This window comes from Myotis davidii, unplaced genomic scaffold, assembly GCF_000327345.1.
Source record: "Myotis davidii unplaced genomic scaffold, ASM32734v1 scaffold59, whole genome shotgun sequence".
NCBI lineage: Eukaryota > Metazoa > Chordata > Mammalia > Chiroptera > Vespertilionidae > Myotis > Myotis davidii.
The window spans coordinates 7679658-7705528 of record NW_006293001.1 but is presented as its reverse complement, the minus strand read 5'-3'; the positions used below and the strand labels follow the sequence as shown (position 1 = coordinate 7705528).

At 41.0% G+C, this 25871-nt stretch overlaps 1 protein-coding gene across 1 annotated transcript in view; it reads left to right on the top strand.

The window, feature by feature from the left end:
* The window catches only part of STK39 (serine/threonine kinase 39), a 207842-nt gene that overhangs the window by 131208 nt on the left and 50763 nt on the right, over window positions 1–25871 (top strand). The window contains exons 14-15 of the mRNA XM_006766522.2: window positions 17279–17331; window positions 21350–21418. Of these exons, the coding sequence (XP_006766585.1) occupies window positions 17279–17331; window positions 21350–21418 (122 nt within the window). The remainder of the gene's footprint in view (window positions 1–17278; window positions 17332–21349; window positions 21419–25871) is intronic.

The window sequence follows — 25871 nt, the reverse complement described above, 5'->3', positions numbered from 1 at the left end:
TAAAAACCAAGTATTATTTAGATGTATTCATGAAAGAAATTGGAAGGAGCCCTTTGAAAATAGAATTGATATGTTAGGCTATATTGGAAGATGTATTATATCCTCAGTTTGCATAATGCATAAATTTAAGGGGGCGTGTGCAGCTTGAGTTTCCATGTGCTAAAAGAGAGCTCTTTTCACTGAGCCTAATGATTTTGAGATTCATCCATGTTGTTGCATGTGTGAAGAACTCCTTGCTTTTTATTGCTGAGTATTATTTCATTATATCAGCAACTTTCAACTGTGTGCACATGAATTCTTAAAACATGCAGTACCTGACTGTTTAGTCAGGGCACTGACCTCTTTTCCCTTAGATTGTCAAATAAAATTGACAGTAGCCAACACGACAACAGCTGTCTGATGTGAATGAATCAAAATTACACCTATTATTTTTGTCAGATCGGCAAAAAATATCTTTTATGGTGTGTTGCAGAATTTTAATAATTAGTTTATGTGTGCCATGAGATGAAAAAGGTTGATAATCACTGCGTTATGTGGACTTACCCCATTTTGTTGCTTTATTCACCTGTGGGTAGACATTTTTATTTCAGTTTTGGACTATTATGATTAATGCTGGTATGAATATTCCTTACCAAATCTTTATATGTACTATACTTTGATTTCTCCTGATTTACCCAAAATGATCATGAATTATAGCACAGCTTCTCTTTCAAATATTAGCGAGTCTTTATAAAGAAACTTTTTATTTCTCTGCATTATAAAAGTAATAGGTGTTCCTTACAGGAAATTTGAAAAATTCAGACACTTATAAAAAAGAAAATTACCCATCTAACCACCATTCAGGGATAAGCAGGATGAACATTTTGGTGTATTCTTCTGTTTCTTTTACTCAGCTTTTTAAAATTATTATTATTATTCCAATTATATTACACTTGCTTTTTACACTTAGTATTACATTATCACCATTTCTCATGCCATATGTCATTAAAAGTTCTTTATAAATAACATTTTAATAACTACGTAATATTGAATCCTGTGGTTTTTCCACTGCAATTTATTTAACTTTCTATCATGGGAGATTTAATTTGGTTCCAGATTTTTGCTATAAAAGAAATGCTCTAAAGTTTGCTCTTATTCAAAAAAAGGTAAATGTTTAATTCATTTTTTAATGTTGGATTTAGAGATGTAGAATTGATATGTCAAGGGATAGAACTCTTTTAAAATTCTGGAAACATATTGCCAGCTAGCCCTCCCAAAAGATAATATCAATTTATACTCTTGATAGCAGCGAGGGAAGGTCTGATAGACTGTATCCTTGTGAGATTTCACATTTCCTATTATCATTTTATAATCTTTGTTAATTTAATTGGCTAGATTAAAAAGCAGTGATTAGATTTTTCAGTTTGCATTTCTGCTGAGCCAAATCTCAAAATCCCCATGTGGACAGAGTCAGAGGTGGCATGACAAGACTCTAAGATCATTACAGGGTTTCCACGCCCAGTAAAATAACTTATTCCTTATAAATGGAAATTGGTATTTCTATTATTACTCTCAAAGAAGTCACACCATGTCCACAAAATGTGTATTAGTTTTAACAAAGCCAGCGTAAGGCTTTCCTCTGGAATTGAAAGTTGATTGTGATGAGAGCAAAGAAAGAAATTAGGTTATTCGGAACTTACTGTTCTTAGCAATTACCTGCTGAAGCTCGGTGAGCATTATTTTCTCTTGTGAGTGTTCTCAAATGATCCCTTTAATAATGAGACACTGAGGAGCAGCCTCTTCATAGCCATTTCTTTGTTTCTTCTCCTTTCCTAACTTTTCCCTAAAAAGACTTGCGCATGCTCTTGCCTCCGCCCTTCTCTAATGTGGCCAATAGGAATCCTGAGTGTAGCTAGGTGTCCTAACTGGCTGGTAAAAGCAGAAGCAATGCCTCTGAGGGAAACCCTTGACTTATGAGTATCCAGGGAATATTGCTCTTCTGAGATATGTCACCTTCTCCCCTTAAAATCTCTGCTCATGAACCTGTTGTATAATTTTCTGAATCAACATATTTTTTTTGTTCCAATAAGAACAGTTAAGCCCATTTTTAGAGAGAGCTAGGCAGAGCTATTGGGCTAATACTGTTTTCTCAGTTTGAGGGCCAGAGTTAGGCTTGCCTGATGCTGGAAGAAGTCAATAATTTGACACCTGTTTTACCCTGAAAGCACATGGTTATATGTTTCTGACTCTGCTGGAGTTCTGTAGTATAACCTTCTAGTGATGAACAATCACTAGAACAGGTACGGATGGAGCCCACTCTGTGAGCCTTCTTCGCCAGCCTCATCGTCTTTCAGTGAGGGCACTAAGCCCTTTCCCTGTAGAGCCTTGCAGCACTGCCACATGGACATGGGCTAATCCCACAGAAAATACTCTGTGCACTTTTCCTCGGTAAACCTGTTCTCATCTGTCCTCATGTAAGAAACCTGAAAAGTGACAATGAAATTCCTCAGGCATTTTGTTCGTAGTTTGATAGACTTGAATTTTCTCTATGCTCAGCATATACTAATGAATTCATTTTTAGGAAATGTGGAATCTGGGAGTGACATTGTCTCTGTTGCCTCTAACTTCATAGCATAAGCAGTTACCTTAACCCTTTAAGTACGTGTGTTTAAGGAGAGGATGGTGGGGATGGGGAGTAGCAGGGTGTGATAGGGTAGACATTTGAAAGAAAGAAGCTTTCATGGTCCCAGTGTCTGTATGAGAGTTCTCCTAAGGGACAGCACACTAAACCCTTTAATGCACCTCAGCCTGTGGCGTTTCTTTCCAGGCCTGAATTCTGGGGTTGGACGTAAGCTCACTGAGCACAGACGGTGCATTGTTTCACCTCCCCAGGTTTGCACCTTGCCTGCGTGTCCCCTGCATAGCTAAACTGAATGAGTTGCTCTGTTTACCTCATTTTTAACTCACCATCAGTAACTTCTCCTTTAGTTCCCAGATTTGATCCCATTTATTCAACTAAATGGCATATGATGTATTTTGTTTGAAGTTTAAAGAATTATATTTGATGCATATTTCTATTTATGTTATTTTTGTCAGAAGAAAGGAAAGGCAAAGTAAAGGGTCCAACTCTTCTCTGATTTCCTTTTAAGAACCACCCATTAGGATAATTTAGAATTTTAAGAATGGTAATATTTTTGTTTTAAATTATTATTCCCAAACTAGAGGCCTCGTGCACGAATTCATGCACTGGTGGGGTCCCTTGACTTGGCCAGCGATCAGGGCTGATGGGATGGGGGGTGGGGGCGCATCCAGGAGGTTGTCCAGCTGCAGGAGGTTGGCTATTGGAGCATACTGACCACTAGGGGGCAGCTCCTGCATTGAGTGACTGCCCCCTGGTGGTCAGTGCGCAGCATAGCAACTGGTCAACCAGTCCTTCGGTGTCTTAGGCTTTTATATATATACTAGAGGCCCGATGCACGAAATCCGTGCAAGGGGCTCAGCCCTCACAGTCCCAGCTGCCTTGGCCCTCATTGCCCTGGCTTTGTCTGGAAGGTCATCCAGACAGTCACTCTGGTGTTTGGTCTAATTAGCACATTAGCTCTTTATTATATTGGATAGATTGAAAGGAGCTTGTAAGAAAGCATGTTGGTGATCCCACATCAGGTATGGAAGTGAAATTAAATCACATCCTAATGTGTCCCGAGTAAAACAAGGGCATCATCAGAGGCATCCTTATTTCTGTCTTTGAAAACTCCTCAAGAGTGGAAATCTTTTTTCATCTGTAACGAATCAAAAGTGTGAACAGCATTCTGGATATAGGAGGTTCCCAGAACAGGCTTGTATCATCAACAGCCAACTAGGTTACCACTTCCAAGTCTTTCAAGCACACAGCTGTTTGGCAGCCAGATCCAGGCTCTAGTTCACAAAAAGCTTTTTCAGGTCATTTTAAAATGTTTTATTAATGGCCCCATCAACAGGCTGAAGGAGGTCAGTATGCTAAGGCACAGCTAAAAATGAGTGCCATGCTTTTTTCCCTCCCACTTGGCCCAGTGGGAGATCCTATTAGTGTTCTGAAAAGTTACATAATTAGCGTGGCACCCGCTGCTCATTTGGTGAGCCAAACTGGTTTTTAATGTTCAGAATACAAAACATGGAAATGTTATCTTCACAGCACTCCATGCCGTCACTGACAGCCGAGCGCATTTCTGAGTGACAGGGCCCTAATAGCAGTGATGATGGGAGCCACAATTAAAAAGCACTCTGAGCTTGGGGCACTGTTCCTTCAGGCCTGCCCGAGTCCAGAGAGGCCCTGGATGGTGGAGAGCATATAGTGTGACTGGTATGTGCCCTGTGCTGCCTTCTGGTGCAAAGGAAGAGAGTTGTCAGAAATACTCGGCCAATGGATGCTTTCCTTGTGTCGCTTTTCTTAAGGAATTCTCCGCATCTGGCAGAAGGTTTGCATACTTTAGGCATATTGCCATCTTAACTGCTATACTTCTCTACCTCCTCCTATACTGTGATCTTTGATTTGACCAAACAAAGTAGAGAATAATTCATTCTCATTACCAGGAGAATTCTCTGGTCCTCGGGTGTCTACTGCACCCTCTGAGGATTACCAAGGATTCCAGAGCAGCCCCAGTTATCTGGCTCTGTTTTCTTCAACCCTCAGCTGGAAAGTGCCATTCTCCAACTCCAAATGACCAGGCCACATTTATTCAAGCTCTAGAGGCCCAGTGCACAAAATTTATGTGTGGGTACAGTCCCTAGGCTTGGCCTGCGATCAGGGCCATCTTCCCTAGCTGCCCGCAGCCAGCTCCGCCCCATGCCACCCCCCCCCCTCCCCCAGTTCCCAGTTTGCCATCGGGTGATTGGTGCCTGACAGCCAGGGGAAGGGACTGCGAGGTCGGCTGTGCCTGCCTGCTCGCCAGCCCCAGCCCCACCACAGGTGGCCATCAGGTGATCGGAGCCTGCCAGCCAGGGAAAGGGACCAAGAGGTGGTCAGTGTGCCTCATAGTGACTGGTCCAGCAGTTGTTCTGCTGTTAGGGTCAATTTGCATATTACCCTTTTATTATATAGGATTCTTGGGATTCTTAGGGGGATATAGAGACCTGTACCCTTTGAAGTCTTGCTATAGATGTTGGGGTTTATGGTGAGAAGCTCCTGTAGGGTTCAGTGGAGATCTGGACACCTACCTTCCTGCTCAGGTGAGGTGAAAGGATGAGAAAGAATGTATCTCAGGGCAGAGCCCAATATTGGACATGGAGAACTCAATGGCTGAAGATTATATTTATTCTTACAGTTGTTATTATTTAACCAGTACTGACTAAGTGCTTGCTGCATGTCTGTCACTCTCCGTGCCTTCTCACACCTAATCCTTTTAGCTGCATATGAAGTAGTTGCTGTCACTACCTTATGTTACAGATACAGATCCTAAGACTTGGAAAGTTAAGTGAATTGCCAGAGGGTCTCATAGCCAGTTAATGTTACAAGTCAATATTACAGTTGGCATTTAAATTCAAGAATGTTGTCTTCAGAAACCAAGCTGTGACAGGCTGAGTGGATCTAATAAAAAAGCATGTTTTTGCCCAGCCAGCATGGCTCAGTGGTTGAGCATTGACCTATGACCCAGGAGGTCAGGGTTTGATGCTGGTCAGTGCACATGCCTGGATTGCAGGCTTGATCCTCAGTGGGAGGCAGCCTATTGATGATTCTCTCTCATCACTGATGTTTCTCTCTCTCTCTCTCTCTCTCTCTCTCTCTTTCTCTCTTTCTCTCTTTCTCTTTCACTCTTTCTCTCTGAACTCAATAAAAATATATTTTTAAAAATCATCAAAATGTGAGGCTATAAAACATAGATTCTATGACTCACACATGAATATCAATTTCATTATTTGACAGCACATATTTGAACACAGGCAAACAATTATTTTGAGCACTAGAATGAGGTCATATTACATGAGTCTCTTTTGGGCCTGTCCTCAGCTGTGCCATTCACGGCGGAGTGGAGCTGCACCATTGCAGGTTAGCTTCAGGATTAAGCCGGGGGTCTTTCCTGTTTTGATGACTTATGGGTACTTGACATTTTCCGGTTAGAATGGGTTGACTTCTATGCCAGGTGATCAATGCCATTTTATTTACGTTATCTGGGACTATTGAAGGGGGGGATAGTGTTTTTTCCCCCCTGAAACATTGTAATAATGAGTGCCATAGATTAGTGCTCCAAAGACCAAGAACAAATTTAATGTTAACTAAAGGTATAAATGCTGACTTTTAGACATTGGCCAGGATCAGATGAGAGGAAGGTGGTATCGCATGGTGGTTTTGTCAGAAGGGCCACCGGCAGTAGCGAGAAGAGCTCTGTGCCGAGAGCAGCAGTGGGGCCTTTGAAGGGGCATCCCTGAGGAGCAGATGAGCCCGGGCTCCTGTTTCCCTTCTCTCCCTGGGGCAATCAATCTTCAGATCTAAAAAGAAAATGTCGACATACCTGGAGACACTTCAGATATTAACCTTCACTTTAAATCACGTCATGCAAATAGCGGACTCCCTCCCACCCCTTGGCCTTTCTGGGGTCTGTTAACCCGAAGGAAGCTTACCACACTCTGCTGTCGGGTCCCCGCCTGCTCCTCGCGCTTCTTCAGTCCTGGAGTCAGTGTCCATCACTGTCAGAGAAGCACACAGCCTGAAGCGAGTGGATGGGGTTTTGTTATTGTTTGTTTTTGTATTGTTGGCCTTGAGAAAGTGTTGGATTTTTATTTTTTTACATTATTCAGAATGAAAGTCCTCCCTAATCGAGCCTCCTGACAAGTGTGGCTGATGTGCTCTTACAGACATTATTCCCTCCTGATGCCCATCACCAACCTGTCAGATGCCAAGTAAAAAGATTATTTTGCTGAAGTAATTTCAGGGAAATCCAGCGTGAGGTTTGGTGATGTCTTTGTCAAAGGGTCATCCACACTAGACTGGACACACACTTACTTACAGGCCATTCCTGTGTAATGGATCAGGAGGGAAAACACTTGCTCATTCTCATCTATCACTAATTTGATTGTCTAAAGACACCACCTGTGGGAAAGCCCGGTGGCTTCTGCTTACATTTCTAACCTAGAGGACTGATTATTCATTTGTCCTTCATACTTTCCTCTTTTGCTGGGTGGGTATTTTAAACCTAGCTCAAAGTTATCAGTTTCCCTTGAAATATGCTGATGTTTAATATAGCCTTCCCTGGATATGACTATACATATAAATTAGTAGGAAAATTACAAGAATAAGAAAGTTAAAATAGAGCATGGTTTCTGCCACTTTTGTGATCACCTAGCTAAAGTTTAAAGAATTTTATAGTTGTCTGTTCACTTCATAGTAGTGCAGCTTATCCTAATGTTCTTTTATGGTTTTTTTAAAATATATATTTTATTGATTTTTTAGAGAGGAAGGGAAAGGCATAGAGAGTTAGAAACATCCATGAGAGAGAAACATGGATCAGCTGCCTCCTGCACACCCCCTGGGGATGTGCCCGCAACCAAGGTACATGCCCTTGACTGGAATTGAACCTGGGACTCTTTAGTCCACAGGCCAACGTCTAGCCACTGAGCCAAACTGGTCAGGGCTCTTTTATGGTTTTAACCCTCTTGATTAGCACACACTCTTTAAAACTTTTAAGCAAAATGTTACCCTTTCTCTGTTCCGAAGCAACCACTTTTGGTGTTCAGCTGAGCATGCATGCAAGTTCTTGGCCAGAGAGCTTGCTTTTGAAGTTCAGATACCCTGCAGCCCACCTCCCTTAGCAGTTAGCCATCCCTGTAGGGGAGGAGGTAAGTCAGCCTCCATGTTCACAGAAGAATGTGACCCCTGCTTCTCGTGCATGTTTTAGCGAAGGTGAAAGATCTATGTTTGATCAACACACAGACTTTTCAGGCGCCTTCGAACACTTGTCAGTGTGCAGTCATGGAATCGCCCATTGCAGAACTTGACAAAGATACTTTTGGGGCATCAGGAAGCAGTCTACATAGGCCATTCATTTCTTCAGGTTCTTGGAGCTTCCTTTATTGAGTCAAATCACCAGGAAACAATGTACCTCAGCTATATTATTTCCACTCTCAGCAGAAATGCCATTACTCAGGTAATATTTAATATTGTGTCTTCAGCACATGGGAGAAAACATTCCCATCTTTTGTGCCACCTAGTTGAAGGCATTTATATGAAAGAAAAGTTTGTTTTTTACAACACAGAGTTGAAGACATTACTCAGTGTCTCTTATAAAGTGGCTTCCATAAAAAGTTTCTCCTTGGTATTAATGCTAAGGGGAAAACTTTGCCTCGCATGTTTTCTTTTTTGATAGAGTAAGGACTGTGTCATGCAATATTCCTCCCCACTTTTTTCCTGAGCTGTGAGCAAAGCTGCATGCAGTGCTCCGTAGGCATAATGCCGTATCCAGTATGTATAGTGTCTCTTTCACCATTCTGCTGTTTTTAACAATCAAATGCTCAATTGTATATTTGGTTTAATTTTGAAACTACTTACCATCCTTTTTGTAAGAATTAAACCAAATAAACTGTTGTCAAAGAAGGGATAATTGCCCATAATAATTTGAGTTTGTAACGATTTGTACCTTAGAGAAGCCAACTTCCATTACCTTGAAAATTTACTCATTCTGGACCAAACACCTCTCCGTATACTGTATTGATCTGTATAAATATATCTGCCAGGCTCTAGCCCAGGGGTGGGCAAACTTTTTGACTCGAGGGCCACAATGGGTTCTTAAACTGGACCGGAGGGCCGGAACAAAAGCATGGACGGAGTGTTTGTGTGAACTAATATAAATTCAAAGTAAACATTATTACATAAAAGGGTACGGTCTTTTTTTTTTTAGTTTTATTCATTTCAAACGGGCCGGATCTGGCCCGCAGGCCGTAGTTTGCCCACGGATGTTCTAGCCAATTAGCTCAGTAGTTAGAGCATCAACCCAGGGACTGAAGTGTCACAGGTTCGATTCCCACTCAAGGGAACATGCCTGGGTTGCAGGCTATATCCTCGGTCCTGGTTGGGGCGCGTGACCAATTGATGTGTGTCTTTCACATCAATATTTCTGTCTCTCTTTCTCTCCCTTCTTCCACTCTCTCTGAGAAGCAATGGAAAAAATATCCTTGGGTGAGGATTAAAAACAAATAAATAAATAAATATACCTGCCATGACATGATGTCTAGAACCCAAGTGGATACTTATGGAATCCATGGGTCAGAGCTGCCTTTACATTTTTAGTATAATGGACTTGGCATGTTGACATGGGAGCCTGGTGCGTTGAGGAGAGGTATCCATCATGGAATCATTAACGAGTCTGGGTTTTCTGCAGTAAGCCCTAACACGCTCCAAACTTTCAAGTACAAATGATGCTAACGAAGGCTGCTTCTATATTTATGTCAGTGGGTTTCCATCCAGAGACATACACAAAACCCCTAACGAATAAGTGCACTTAACAGTTTTCCTCTGCTAAAAGATGAGAGCTCTGACTAGGTGTAATGTTTCTGCTCCTACCAGCTGTACATATGATTATAGTTTTTATGTGGCTGCTCCATTTCCCTTTCACCCTCCAGCTAAAAAATCAGTTCAATAAATATATTCACAGGACATTCTAAATCTGAAAAGGGCTGCTGCCGATGAAAATAGAGTTCTGTAATCTTGACAGGAAGCAGAGCCCGTACCCAGTAATCTGTTCACTCATGAATGACCACAGCTGGGATGCAGCACATTCAATTTTATATTGTGTAGGTAAAACAGTATTAAAATTTTATGTACTAAGCTCTGAAGTAAATATGACGAAATGTTGCCATTTTAAAAGTTCTGGATGATAGGTCATGTGTATTTGTTTTATTACTCTTTCCACTTTCCTGTAGGCTGAAATGTTTTTCATGATTTTCCAAAGTATGTACTGGTGAGAAAAAAAAGAAATCTGTTTGTTTAGGCTGGAGAGGGGGTAGAGAGAGGGCGAGGGAACAGCCATGCCCTGTACCTCGCAGGCATGGGGATTTACAAGAGGTTTCTGTTAAAGTAAAAAATTTCTTAACTTAGTTTGGATTATTTCCAGATGGAACGTATTCTTTGTAGACAGTAAAGGCAGTTATTTACGATAATATTGTTGCATGTGATTTGTTCATTGATGACACAACATTGTACAGAGTGTCAATTTCTCTCTGCAGGGCTCTGCCCGCGCACCTCTCATTTAGGCATCAGCTGTGTGAATCAGATGCAGCCAGCCTGCTCCCTGCACGTTACCAATCTAAAAGGGTCCCTCTGGCTGCCCCATAGCCAGTGGGATGCATCAGGTGCTTAGCCTGCGGTTTTAGCTGTAGAAAAACCTGCAGACAACCAACCAGTGTGGAAGGTCAGATTCCTTAAAATATGTCAAAATACCTTATTTGAAGAAAACATTGCATGTGGGTGCACACATGTACATATGTGTGTTATCCCCCCCCCCCTTTTCTGTTCTGAAAGGGGACAGGAGGAGGACTTCCTGATCTATATGACTGTGTGGTGCTGCATGGCTCATTATCCATGAGCATTCTGGATGCTACCAACTGTTAATTCCTAGGTCACAGGCATATTTCTGGGCGTCTGGAAATACAAGGCTGAAAGGAATTTTCACTTTCACTTTTTAGGAGGTTCCCTGGTCCCAAAGGCTCTTTTGAGGCAAGTGAAATGCAAGGCCAAGGATTGGGGGTGGGGGGGTAGGTATATGGTTCAGTGTTCATATGCTCTTGGGGCATATGGCTCATGGTGTGTGGGGATATATACATATGTCTAGGGGAGCTTCCATTTCAGACAGGGCTTTGGATCACGGCGGCGGTGGGCGCAGCAGTGGCTCTCAACCGCCACCACCTCCGTTATAGGTGAAACATCTCCTCTGTGACATCTCTCACTGCATGTACTTCTCAACCAGGGCAGGGGTGTCATTGGGGTCGGGGGGATTCTTTCTGCCTGCACTTTGGGAACCACCAATGGAGAATAGAAAGAAGTCATCCGGAATCTTCATCCCACGTTTGGGTGGCATTTCTGCCGTTAATGGCTCCTGGGATAGGCCTGACGCCCAGTAGGTGATCAATAGGTATTTATGAAGTGTGGCCTGAATTGACCGGCTGTGTAATCCTGAGCAGGCTGATTAATCTCTCTGGCTTCAGTTTTTCCCCTGCAGAATGAGGCAAATGGCTTAGGTGACTTCTAGGGCCCCTTCCAGGTGTGAAGTTTTATGATTCCGTGATTGGACCTTTATGACCTCCAAGGAAATTGACTTGACAGGAATGTTAAGGGTGAATGAAGTGAGGGAAGAAATGCCCCTTTGTCTGAATTAGTCTGGTATTTCCTTCTTGACTACTATTGTAAGAACTTATTTAACTTGAGGTTTTCCTTGTAGTTTTACCTATGTCGGCTGTCATTCTCAGGGTAGATGGTAAACTCTTTTAAGGACTAGAGCCTGGACTTCCCCCCTACTTCTGTGTGCCTCAAAATATAAGGCACCGTCATGCCAAACAGCAGTGCGAGGGGGTCCGCACAGTGTTCACACAGCTCATCCTACTCATGAGGGAAGCATTGTCTCCCCTCTTTCCTGCAGAGGATAGTGAAGATTAGGGCTGAATGGCTGAATTGCGGCTGAGCCCAGCCGACTGGTCTCCAGGTGAGAGTCTCCAGTTTTAAGGCAGCCTGGCTACCTGACTTCAAGGCTCAGCTCTAGGAAAGCCCAGAGGGGAGCATAGAGACTGTGTCATAGCAACCACCGGCCTGGCCATGGGATCTGCTTTTTTCTGTTCCTGATTCTTCTGTTTCTGTCCTTATGTGATAGGCATCCTGCAGCTCATTCTCTTGGCATCGTTTTTCACATCTTACTTAAGTCCAACAGTTTTCTTCCTGGGCTACAACACATTCTTCTGTCAAAGATTACCCTGATGCTCTGGAAGGTAGGGCTTAGTAGCTGGTGTGTCAGCCAGCACACGGAGGAGTGGCAGGTTCCATTCCCGGTCAAGGGCATGTACCTGGGTTGCAGGTTTGATCCCTGGCCCCGGTCAGAGTACATGTGGGAGGCAACAAATCGATGTGTCCCTCACATCCATGTTTTTCTCTTTCTCCCCCTCCCTTCCTTCTACTCTCTCTAAAAAACAATGGGAGGCGGCTGATCGATGTTTCTCTCCCATCGATGTTTCTAACTCTCTATCTCTCTCCCTTTCTCTCTGTAAAAAAATCAATAAAATATATTTAAAAAACAATGGGAAAAATATCCTTGGGTGAAGATTAACAACAAAAAAATAAAAATAAAGAAAACAGATTACCTTGAATAACAGGTCCCTCAATAGGTTCCTTTTCCTTTTGCTATACATTTCTAACTTCTCTGTGTGTGCATGGGTGGGTCCGTGATTGTGGATAAAATATCCTCTGTTCACTAAGTCTCTTATTCTCTCTTTCGCAGATAATAGTGACCAGTCCTTGGTCAGTAGTGAGTTTCAGAGAAATAGATGATTTGAGAAATCTTAAGGGGGTATAACCGTAGGTCATGCTAGATGGATGTTACCACTATTTACTGCCACAAGGAGCAGAGAGAGAGAAGTTAATTTGAAAGGAAAAATGATGCATTCCTTTTGGGTATGTCGAGTTTTCTGGTGTCTGTTCAGACTTTGCGTGAAGCATTGATCTCCTCTGTGAGGGCAACCAGATAGTTGAGTGACAGGAGTTGGAGGGCTAGTTGTACACAGTATTCTACTGTTCGTTTTGTTTTTTAAAACCATGTAATTGTAAGCGCCCATGTAAAAATTTTTTCTTGCCTGAGCCCTGTAGGTATTTGCATTTGTGATGCCGTATATACATACAATGAGAAATGGGGGGGTCGAGCCTTATCAAATTTAAGAGTTTGGGGTTTTTTCTTTCTTTTTTTTTTAAATTAAGATTGAAAGGGTTTTTAATAAAAGTTATCAAAAGTGGCCTGGGTCTTAAAGCTGTTACTCTCAAGTTTTTAATGTTTCCTCTATATAATTACACAGACTTAGTTTCTGGCCTTAAATCATCATACCTATTTTCAGCTTCCCTGAAATCAAGGGTACCCTGTGCCATATCAATTAAAGCAAAAGTACTTTCAATTAAAGGTGTTAAGTATGCGTCTGAAAAGATTAATTCTTCATAAAAGGATGACCTTCAGTAGTTAGATGCAATTAGGCATTTTTCCAACTATATTTCATCCTGATGGGGCAAGTCGACTACTCACAATCAATCACAGTGATCTTTTCAGAGGTGGGCATTTTAGGTTCAGAATTATAAAAGAATGACTTGACTAGGCAACCTCTATACCTTGAGCTAGAGAAGATATAGGTAAGAGATTGTGGGTGTTGGATACCACTTTTGTGGTATTAACATTGAAAGAATCAGGGTATTCTAAGTACAGTTCTTACACATGCCTTCTTATGGCCAAAAGTAATGTTTTCTTCTGAACAAAATAATTTAGATAAGACTGATCAAAGGACAGAGAAGAAAGGAACAGTGACATAAATTAGCATCAAACCAAATTCCTTTTCATCTTTTTATTCTTCGGTCATTTCAGTAGGAAATCACCCTAAACGCTTGCTTTCCTGTGACCCTTTTTTCTTATTGGGTAGTTTTAGTTCTAATTCTCAACCTTCGCTGATATTCAGCACACAAAACCGAGGTTATTAGATAAATGAATGCTTGCTGATCTTTTTATGGTAACGTAAAGTCTTGGGGGATATTTTTTTCTCAAAAGCAAAAGGAATTGAGTGTTCCTATATGTATAAGGTATTTTCAATATAGAATTCTTGGTCCTCACCCTGCCACTCATTAAATTTGTATACTTGGAAACGCCTTGAACAAAACTAAAAGCTGGAAAACAAGTAATATCTGATTGGTGTGCCTCAAAGGTTGATTGTTGGATAAAGTGAGATTTGATTAATGAGATTTGATCAGTGTTTCTAAAAGTGGGGTCACAGGACCACACTAAGGGTCCTTGAGATCCATTCAGGGAGCCCATGAGGTTAAAACTATTTTTATGATAATATTAAGAAATTATCCGTCCTTGTCACTCTCATTCTTTCTCACTTGTACAGTGAAATTTCTCAGCGGCTGGCTACGTGATATGGCAAATATAAGAGCCAGCTGTCTTAAGCCAGACATTACAGAGGTTTACAAAATAGAAAACAATGCACTCTTTTCACTGATTTGTTTTTCTTTTGGAAAGCAATTTTCATAAAAACGTTTTACATTAACATGTGATGAGTTAATGCCATTTTCAAATAAAGTAATACATATTTTAAATTTTATCAGTTTCAATTTCCAATACACTAGATCTTGATATATATATATAATCAACACAAACAAGAGCTTATTAGGGGTCTTTAATACTTTTTAAAAATGGGAAGGGCTTCTAAGACTATAAAGCATGAGACCTGCTGATGCATGTGGAAGCACTATGCAAATGTGTGGTGGCTTCAGTAGTTTATTAAGAAAACCCAGGCTGTGTAAACAATCCAACATGTAAGCGGCCTTCCCACTGCCCACACTGATGCTCATGGCACATGCCACCTCCAGGGTGGGGCTGCTTATCCCAGGGCACCACATGATCTCTGGGCCATCTACAGTAGTCTGCAATTTCCTGTGTCTGTCATGTGTCTATTCTTTTAGAGAGTTCGAAATTTTCAGTGTTCGGTTTCTCAGGAGGTCCTAAAGGAAGCCCAGCTGGCCCTGCCGGTGGTGTTCAGTGGTTAAAATGTCATGCACTGAAAGGTTGCGGGTTCTGTTCCTGGTCAAGGACATGTACCTGGGTTGCAGGTTCAATTCCTGCCCCAAGTCCAGGTGCCTGCAGGAGTGCAGGAGGCAACCATCAATAGGTCTCTTACATATCTCATTCTTTCTCTCTCTCTCTCTCTCTCTCTCTCTCTCTCTCTCTCTCTCTCTCCCTCCCTCTTCCCTCTCTCTTTTTCCTTCCCCCCTCTCTCTCTCTTCCCTCCCTCCCTTCCTTTCACTCTCTCTAAAAATTGATGATAAACATATCCTCGGGTGAGGATTAACAACAACAAAAAGAAGCACAGCTGTAGGACTTTCTGGTGTCCCCTAGTCCCATTCTATCTCTGAGTGGAGTAGCGATAAAGTTAAAATTGGGAACGCCTGAGAGGAGATGCAAAGTTGTTCAATGCTCTTATCTGTGGCCTGCGCTTGGGCATCCCTTGGCTTTTTTGACTCTTTACTTCTCTGCTTGTGGAGAGGTGTTAGACGTGGGCCAGCTTCTCTAGGCACTGGGAGACGGGCTTTCTCTCAGTCCGTACTGGACCAGGGAGGCCTTTGCTGTCTTTCTGGGCCTCCTTGCATTTAGTTCAATGGGATGTGGTAGGACATAAAGAACCAAGGAAAAGGACCAAAATGGCCCAGAGATGGCTGGTGTCACCATGATTTGAGCACTGTACATAGAGACCAGGGGATAGTTACCAGAGTTTTAGGGGACCACAGCTGGAGTGCTAAACAGGATTTGATCACATTCAGGGCACGGGAAGGTCAATGTTTAGGGATGTTTAGCAATCAAGCTATTTCTGTCTCTGTTTTAACACTCTTGATGGCTGAGCAAGTAGTTGAGTACTTACAAACATTACTATTTCATATTTTGTACTGCAGTTTTTTAAGGTGTTTTTATTTAATTTAGCATCTGTTGAGTTAGTCATAACATTCTTAGGAAATTTTAAAACCATTCTAATTTATTGCTCACTGCGGCTTATCATTATTTGAAATTAATATAAATGGAAAACTTATTTACTTTTTTCATATTTCCCCAGTGTCACTTAAGTTTTTGATTGAGTATATATATATATATATAGGGTGGGGGAAAAGTAGCTTTACAGTTGTTTATGTAGAAAATAATACAGTAATTCTCTATAATAAAGAGGTGATATGCAAATTGACTGTCACACCCTCATAAAGATGGCTGCCGACCACCAGGCCAGCAGGGGGGTTAGTGAGGGACGACCAAACAACTGAACAGCAGGCTGCATGGGGCGACCATGCCAGCGGAGAGGCCATGAGGGCCGACCAGGCCAGCAGGGGGGACAGTTGGGGGTAACCAGGCCAGCAGGGGTGGCAGTTAGGGGCGACCAGGCCAGCAGCGGGTGGCAGTTGGGAGCAACCAGGCCGGGAGGAGGAGGCAGTAAGAGGCGACCTAGTGAGGGGTGACTAGGCCAGTGGGGGTGGACAGTTGGGGGTGACCAGGACGGCAGTGGGGGGCATTTAGCAGCAACCAGGCTGGCAAAGGGGAGGAGCAGTCAGGAGCGACCAGGCCAGCAGGGAGGGGGCAGTTGGGGGCGACCTGGCCAGCAGCAGGGATTAGTTAGGGGCAACCAGGCCAGCACGCAGAGGCAGTGAGGGGCAGTCAGGCCTCTGGTGGGGGAGGGGGAGTGAGGGGGGGCGGTAAGGGGCAACCAGGCAGGCAGGCAGGTGAGCGATTAGGAGCCAGCAGTCCAGGATTGTGAAAGGGATCGTGCCTAAACTGGCAGTCAGACATCCCCCGAGGGGTCCCGGATTGGAGAGGGTGCAGGCTGGGCTGAGGGGACCCCCCGCTTCCTGTGCACGAATTCCATGCACCAGGCCTCTAGTTAATAAATAATAATAAAAGAATAAACTCTGTGTTTCATGAACTCACAACTGTAAACCTACTTTTATCCCACCCTGCGTGTATATGTTATTGTTTATGTAAGTATTTTATATTTACTTAAATAGGGTTTTATATATTCAGTGGGTAATTTCACAACATTCAGGTCCCCTCTGTTTAGATTAAAAAAAATATAACCATGGAATATGTACCTTACTCGGGGCATTTTGTTGTATGATTTAATGTATAGTGCTGTCATGAACTTCAGTGCCACACCTATCTTGTCTGTTTGTTTCACTTTTTAGAAAGTTGATACAATACTATTTTGTCAGAAAAATATGCAAAATGTATTGAATATCATTCTAAACTAAAAGCTTCTGAAATTTTCTATTATGAAATTATGTCTAAGGTTACTAATTTAGTGTAATTTATTAAATGAATGTTTTATTTTTGGAATTTTGTGATATGAATGGGTTTCTATAAGGTAAATTCAACCAATTAAATAAATATCTTCCTTTATTATTGTCATAACTATCACTTTCAGTTAAGGAAGTATTTAGAGGTAACCTGAGACTGTAAAATGCTATCTACGTGTTAGTAGCATCTTGTAAAAATTGTAATACATTTACTTTGATTAAACTCTACTTATTAGATTTTAATGTGCTATATCTTATTTATTTCAGAAATTCCAGAAAGGAACTTAATGATATACGATTTGAGTTTACTCCAGGAAGAGGTGAGCTTTCATTGAAATTATTATCTTATTGCTACAAAGAATGTTTCAAAAATTAATTACAAGCATATGTTTATAATTTGCTATTCAAAAATGCTTTCTCTAAAAACAAAGGAAGGAATGAATGAGGGAGGGAGGGAAGGAAAGACTTATGATACTTTTAGGGACTCCAAATGGGACCACTATTTTTTCATATTTATTAAATTAATTGGGATGACATTGGTCCACGTGAATATATACCAGTAGGTTTCAGGTGTTGGTTTCTATGTTACGTGATCTGCATATTGCACCGTTTGCCTACCACCATATATTAGGACCCCCTTCTCTTCCCACCCCTTCCCACTATAATCACCACATTGCTATTTGCTGAACCACTATTGACTGCATGAATTCCAGTGACATGTGCTACGTGTGTGTGTGTGTGTGTGTGTGTGTGTGTGTATTAAGCATATTAGCTCAGACATGAAATGAAGAAGTGGCATGCTGATTCAGGGTCTAAAGGATATTATTATGAGAGCATTAAGGATCATATAGCAGTTCTGATGAGGGTTGAGCAGCAAACAGTGATACCATGCTTGGCCTCTGTACTCGGTTCAGACTACACAAAGCCTGTGTTGGGGAGTGTCTGTGGCCTCTGGTTGCTGCAGGCATAATTGGTAAGCTCACAAAAAATTAAAAAGTCTTGTACTTCTGGGTTTGCAAAATTTTACAAAATACACTTTATTTATTAATCAATCACAGTTTACATGGAGATCTTATACACAGAATAAAAATAGTATTATTAGCTTATATACAATGTGTTCCCAAAAATGTATACATACTTTTAAAGCTGAAAATATAATTACATTTAAGTTCAGAGTTTAAAAACACTGCCAGCAAACAAAATATGTTCCTGGGCCACACACAGTCTGGACTCACTGACTCTGATCTCTGGTTCATGTAAGCACAGAGATCTAATGATTCTCTTCATATTTGAATTAAAACAACGTTTGAAGAACCTTTTACAAACTAATGTAACTAAGGCCCTAATGAATTTGCTCATTGGTCTCTCTGGGAACATCCATCTTTGACAATTTAAGATTCAGTCTGTGAAATTGTATGGTGCTGGTTTCTGTTATCAAAAAAAAAATTGTTTTAAAAATATTGACCAGTCAATGCATTGATAAAATCTGGTAATTTCATAATCAGTGTTTCAAATACAGTAGGTAAAAGAACAGATTCTTATCTTAAGGTTTGTTCTTTCCAACTGATTGTTTTAAATCGAAGATGGCAATAAAAATCAATTTTAATTTAAAGAGCTAACAAAGAAATGAATTTCTGAGTGGAGGATGTTTGCGGATGAGACAGCCCTATGAGCACTACCTGACTTTGTGTGCTGGCGTTGGCAGCCTCGTTTGTCATAGTTAGGTCAAGAGTCTTGGCTGCTACTGCCCAGACAGAAACCATAGCGTTGGCTTCTAGATGATGACTGACCTTCCCTGGGCAGTGAGCACAGGCCCGTTAGTAACGGAAACACCGTGGATATATCTCTATACCTCTGATTGCTGATGCTGCCTGCGTTTCAGACGTTGTCTGCACTACCTCTGTGCGTGCACACGACACGTGTGCTATGTCTGGGCTGTATACACACACAGATGTGTACCTATGGCTAGAATATATAACACGAACGTATCCAATATTCTCTGTCCTCCTTTGAGGATAAGCCCTTTGTATTCATTATGCTGCCCTATGCTCTGGAAACCAGAGCATACATGATTAGTTAACTTGTTTACACATCAGGAATGTTAAGCAGCTTAAAGAAACATAAATTACCATTTACCTTCCTGTTTCTGTTCTAACTATTACTGATATATTATTACTTATGTGAATACAAAATAACTGCTTAATGGCACACACACAAACATGGAACGTTTCCATTTTTGGCCAGCCAGCACGATCTGCTAGCTATTTTAATATGACTCGTTTGGGACCCAGGAGTCCTGAAACTAGTAGACGATGCTGTACACTTTAACTACTTGTGAATGCCATTTGCTCAGGTTCTGTTAAGTGCTAGCCCTCAATGTGACTTCAACTGTTCCCATTTTTAACTGCATTCTGTGATTATAGCTCCTTACTCAAGTGCAAATTTTTACTTTAGAGATGATGGTATCACCTTATACTTTAGAGTTGATGGTAACACATTCAGATGCCTTAGCAGATGATTAGTCAATCTATAATAATAAAAGCATAATATGCAAATCGACCAAACAGCCAAACAGTGTGGAACAATCATCCAGACAACCTTCCAGACTAAGCCGGGGCTGGGAAGGCCTACTCTTGAATTTCACGTATCGGGTCTCTAGTAGAAATATAATGAATGCCTGCTGTGTACCCTAGTAAGTCCTTTAATTCATTAGGCTTCTTTTCCTGAAGTTTCCGGGTGCATCCAGGAAGCTGGAGATGGTGAGGCTGACTGTTCTAGCCGGCTTCATAAAGCCAAGTCACCGTCAGAGTAGAACCTTTCGTTAGCTGCTCTGCCCGAGGTTTCATGGAAGGGGATCATTTTATTCCTAAAAGAGTTGTAGAAGGTATTTTCCAGCAGTAAGGACAAGGTCCAAGATAAGCCCAGCCCACCTTATATGGAACTTTATAGTTTAGTAAGATTTCTAGGTGTTTATTTTTTATTTCCATTTTATTTCATTCATCATGAAATAGGATGAGTGAAATGATAGAATACCACAATTTCTTGGAAGTACATAGAATGTACATTGGCTCCCAAATTTTTATTAACATTTGGGAATTCAGGTGATGCATGAAAGGAGAAAGAGTGCGCGAGTGTAAGATGTGTTTTGATGACCTTTGCTGTTCCATCATCAGCACAGTTTTATTTTTTGAGCAATTACTGTGTGTCAGACACCAGGCTGAGCCCTTTAAAGCCCAAGAATTTGAAAGATCATTGTGCCTCAAATTACTTGATTGCACGGGCATGCATACACACCCATTCACACAATTGCAATATCTGAAACACAGATTTACAAGGAAACGCTGTCTGTGTTGAAGGCAGCCTGTGTCATAGCAAACTGCAGTTCAGTTTAGATGTTTGCTGGATTCAGCAGCTGTGCTTGCACATTTTCCCTGACTTTAGAAGACATTAAAAGTCAAAAGTCCATCTGCGTAGCTACCCGCTACTGAGCTGGTTTCTTTTTATCCACCTATACTTCCTGGTGTTTGTGAAACTGTAAGAAGGCCATGGGGATCACCTCATCTCCCATATAAAAACATCGGGGTTCATAACGGTTCTTTTGAGCACATTGCAAATTTAGTTTCTCTTTACAAGGTCTTCAAGCAGACTTCTCACTTTTATCATGTTCATTCATAGCCTTTCAATTAAGTAATTTCAGCCATATTTATTTGCTATAGCCTGTTCAGTGTCATCTTGATAAGACTGCAAACTCCTGACACTTATCACTGAGAAATATATTCTTTTATTCAACCACATTTTCTAAAAAAAATGAATCTGTTGCTATCAAGTGATCAGTGTCATGTTAAAGGAGTTTCTTAATTAGCTCATCTCATAGTCCAACAAACTCATAGGATGTTTGTACCAAATAGAAGGTTGTATCAAATGCTACCTTTTCAGCCTTTGCCATAAATTCTGACTGAATAGCTACTAATGATAGAAAAGGATTGATGCTGGCTGGAACTGACCTCAGGAAGAAGGAAAAGCAGTGCCATAGGGACCAGCTATGAGAGAAAATCTAGAGGTGCATTTCAGGATTAATTTAGAGGTGCACTTGAGGATTAATTAAGACAGTAGCCAAAGGGCAAGAGAAATGAAACAATAATTTTGTGTAACTTCTGTTGAATAAATAACACGATGCAAGTACATGGCAGGGATTTTTTTTCCTCCTGATAGAATCTGAATTGTTGAATTAAAACACATGTGAGTAATTTTTGTAAATTAAAAAAATATATTTTACATTGTACTGGATTGCTGATTTTTTTTTTGTTACTAATACATATTCATTTCCTATTTGGACAGATACAGCAGATGGCGTTTCTCAGGAGCTCTTCTCTGCTGGCTTGGTTGATGGTCATGATGTCGTTATAGGTAAATCACTTTTTAGTATGCAGTGTCATTTTGTTGATATATCACATGGAAATGCATTTAGAAGCAAAGTTTTCATAAAGGTATAATGTATTCTATGCTTTTTGAAAATTTCGTTTTGCGTTCTCATATTTTATGTGAAGGACGTACATTTAAGGGTCATTTAATTTTCTTTTTTAAAAACTCCTTTATGTCATTCTGTCCCATTTATCTGGATGTGATTTAGCCAATAAGGAACGTCACTTGTTGGAAACATAACAAAGAACTCAGAAGTAAGACCCAAAAGTCCATGACAACAAAAATACAAGGCTATAAATTCTGTGCTCCAAAGTATGGGGACCTCTGGGTCCTTTTATGAGAGTTTCTCTGTTCTTTCTTTGGACAGAGTTTTAACACGCTTAGATGTTAGTTTCTTTTCAGCCCTTAGCAAGATTCTTCATAAAGTCTTAAGGTTGGACTTAAAGGTCACGCAGGCTGGTTCTGTGTAGACAAGGAAGCAAATTCCTAAAGTGATGAGTGGTTTATCCAGGGCCATATTGCTGGGTTGTGGCAGGCCCACTTCACTTTGAAACGAGGGCCCTTTCTGCCACTTTTAGAATCAAAAGACAGCTCCATGGAAACAGAGAAGCCTGCTAAACAACATATACAGGATGGGAGCAAGAAATGACAGGTGGCCTCCTGACAAGGCGACGGAGGCAGAAAGGCTGTAAGAGACAGACACTGCCTTCTAAGAAAACGTACAGCCCGATTCCACCTAGGGCGAGGGTGAATACCTCCACATTCCTCAGCAAATTCTTAGTTACGAAGATTTTATAATTCAACCTCTTGCCGGGTATTCAAAATGATGTCCCTAAGTAATCCAGATGACTTAACATTATATTAAGGTTAATTTTGACATTGTATTAATTTTGTTAATTATAATAACATATTAGAGAAATGTATAATATGATAAAACTTTCTTCAAAAATATTCAAATCAAAACCAATGCTTGAAATGACTTGGGCCTTTTAAATGATATGTTTTAACTAAGAAGCATCACTTCCCCAATAATGCTGAAATATGTGATTGAGAGGGAGCTTGAAGCAGAGATACTCGCCTATCACAATAATTTCTTCCTATGAACTCTCTCACATAGATCATTATAAAATGAACTAGAGGCCCGGTGCATGGGATTTGTGCACTGGTTGGGGGTGTAGCCTGCCGGGATTGGCCCGCTGTGGGAGTGCCGCTCATCCTGGTCAGCCAAATGGCTATGGACCCACCCTCTGAGCAGCTGCTCCCCACTGTGGGAGTGCACTGACCACCAGGGGGCAGCTTCTGTGTTGCCTTCTGTGTTACCTTCATAGCGACTGGTCATTCTGCTGTTCAGTTGCTGGGCTTTTATTATACAGACAGTCCTTAGGTTATGACAGACTCGACATATGTCGTTTCGTGGTTATGTCGCCATCTCCCATTTATATGTAAAACAAAGTTCCGTCATTTCAACGTATGTGCATATGTGCTTTATGTTTTTTATTATTTACTTACCACAAGTAAAGGTCAGGAACTGTTATCTTTCTTTTAAATTTTTTTTACTGTTTTATGTAATTATTGCTGTGTATGTGCTCCATGTGAGTGACGTAGGTGCTTACATAGGTGGGTTCTGACTTACGTTGCACTGTAGGAACGGATCTCTGATGTAACCCTAGGACCTACTGTATAGGATGATTTTGTTTAAATCCTAGTAACTGGGTGTTTAGTGGAATATTAGAATTCTGGCCAAAGAATCAGTTTCTAATATATTATTGATATACAAATAGTAGTTCATAAATGTAAGAATACATAAATCTTTTTAATTAGAAAAATTAAGCTTTTTTCCTATTATATGTGAAGTGTACACATGATTTCACAAGGAAGCTCTGATTCTTCTACCAAGTGGTGCATGTGTAAGGAGATAGGTATTTTATTTTATTTATTTATTTAAAAATATTTATATTGATTTCAGAGAGGGAGGGAAAAGTAGAGAGATAGAAACATCAGTGATGAGAGAGAGTCACCAATCAGTTGCCTCCTGCACACCCCACATGGGGGCTCGAGCCCGCAACCTGGGCATGTGCCCTTGACTGAAATTGAACCTGGGACCCTTCAGTCTGCAGGCCGACACTTTATCCAGAGAGCCAAACCAGCTAGGGCTAGGTGATAGGTATTTTAAAGGAAAGCATTTATGTGTATCTCCTTATGTATTCTTTCTTTCACACTTTCCTTTAAAATCTTGTGAAGGCTCATGGCCAACAGTTTTTAGCTAAGTTTTCTGAGCTGGGTAAAAAGGTCAGTTCACCTTTGGCATCTATGATAAATTTCATATCAGAGTTCTTTATGTTAATAGTTCCTAGGTAAATTAATACATGAAAATTATAATCAAAAAAACCTTTTTTAAAACACCTATTAATGTCCCCTATTGGGCAAGAAGTCAAGGGTCAAATGATCTTTTGATTTGAGTTGATCCTGGCAGGTGTTTGGAACATGGAGAATAAAAGAGATTTGTGAAAAGATATTAGGTTACATCTTTGTCTAAGCATGGTCTTGATTTAGGTACAACAGTGAAATTTAGTGTTCTCTCTTTTGCCTCATGCTCAGCTGACTCAAGAGGATTTTTTAGTTGCTGAGGGTTTTTTGTTGTGGTGGTGGTTGTTGGGTATTTTTAATTTTTATTAAAGTAGAGCTGACATACGATATTAGTTTCAGGTGTACAACATAGTGATTCAGTGTTTATGTACATTGCATTGCGATCACCACAAGTAGAGTAACCATCACTCACATCATGCAAAGTTTTTATGATACTATTGGCTATATTCCCTATGCTGTACATTGTGTATGTGTGACTTATCGTATCTAATAAAGAGGGAATATGCTAATTGACCCTCACACTGTCGCAAAGATGGCAGCACCCGCAGCTAAAAAGGAGGGAATATGCTAATTGACTGCCTCGCCCTCAAAGATGGCGGCGCCCAGAGCCAGAAGATGGTGGTGCCCAGTCCCCTCAGCCCTGCTGAAGCAGCAGGTGCATGGCAAGGCCAGGCCACCCCCAGGTGAGCACAGCAGCTCCGCACACCTGCCTCTGGAGTCCCCAAGTCCCCTCAGCCCCCCAGCTGCCCAGGGCCAGCCTGAGGCACAGGCAAGCCTCAGATGGCAGCTGCCCAGCCGCCCAGGGCCTCCAGAGGCTCAGGTAACCAGGGCCAGCCGAGGCTTGTGCTGCCGGCAGTGGCAGCAGCAGAGGTGTGAGGGGGGCGTCGCCTTCCCCTGATCGCTGGGTCGCCTCCCGCCCCTGAGGCCTCCCGGACTGTGAGAGGGGGCAGGCTGGGCTGAGGGACCCCCCTCCAGGGCATGAATTTTCATGCACCGGGCCTCTAGTTTATTTTATAACTGGAAGTTTGTACCTGTTATACCCCTTAACTTCTTCACCCACCTCTTCCCCTCCTCTCTAGCGAACATTAGTTTCTTCTCCATATCTATGAATCTATTTTGTTTGTTTTTTTAGATTCCCTGTACAACAGTAGGTTTACAATTGTGAATACATGAAACAAAGAGTTTATTATTGTATTATTACTTATTTGTTATTGTATTATTTTCCATACAAACAACTGTAAACCTACTTTTGCCCCATACTGTATAAGTGAAGCTATGTGGTATTTGTCTTTCTCTGTCTGACCTATTTCACTTAATGTAATACTTTCTGGGTTTATCAGTGTTGTCACAAATGGCATTATTTCATTCTTTTTTATGCTGAGTAATATTTCATTATCTATACATACGTATAGCATACATATATGTGTGTATGTATGGATATATACACTCCTATGTTCACGGCAGCATTATTTACAGTAACCAAGATATGGAAACAATCTAGGTACCCATCACATCATCTATTTCCATTCACATATTGATGCACACCTAGGTTGCTTCCATACCTTGGCTATTGTAAATAATGCTGCATGAACATGGGAATGCATATATCTCTTTAAAATCGTGTTTTTGTTTTCTTTTAAAAGTGAAATTGCTGGATCATGGTAGTTCTAATTTTAATTTTTGAGGAACCTCTATACTGTTTTTCATAGGATCTGCCCCAGTTTACAATCCCATCAATAGTGCATGAAGGTTCTCTTTTATCCACCTCCTCGCCAACACTTATTATTTGTTGACTTTTTATAGTAGTCATTCTGAGGTATGAGGCGATTTCTCATTGTGGTTTTGATTTGCATTTTCCTGATGATTAGTGATCTTGAGCATCTTTTCATATATTTATTGGCCATTGGTATATCTTCTATAAAGTTATTTATTCAGATCTTCTGCCCATTTTTTAATTTAATTGTTTTTTGCTATTTAGTTGTATGAGTTTTTTAATAGACTCTGGATAATAATCCCTTTTTGGATGTATGATTTGCAAATATTCCATTCAGTAGGCCTTTTGTTATTGTTG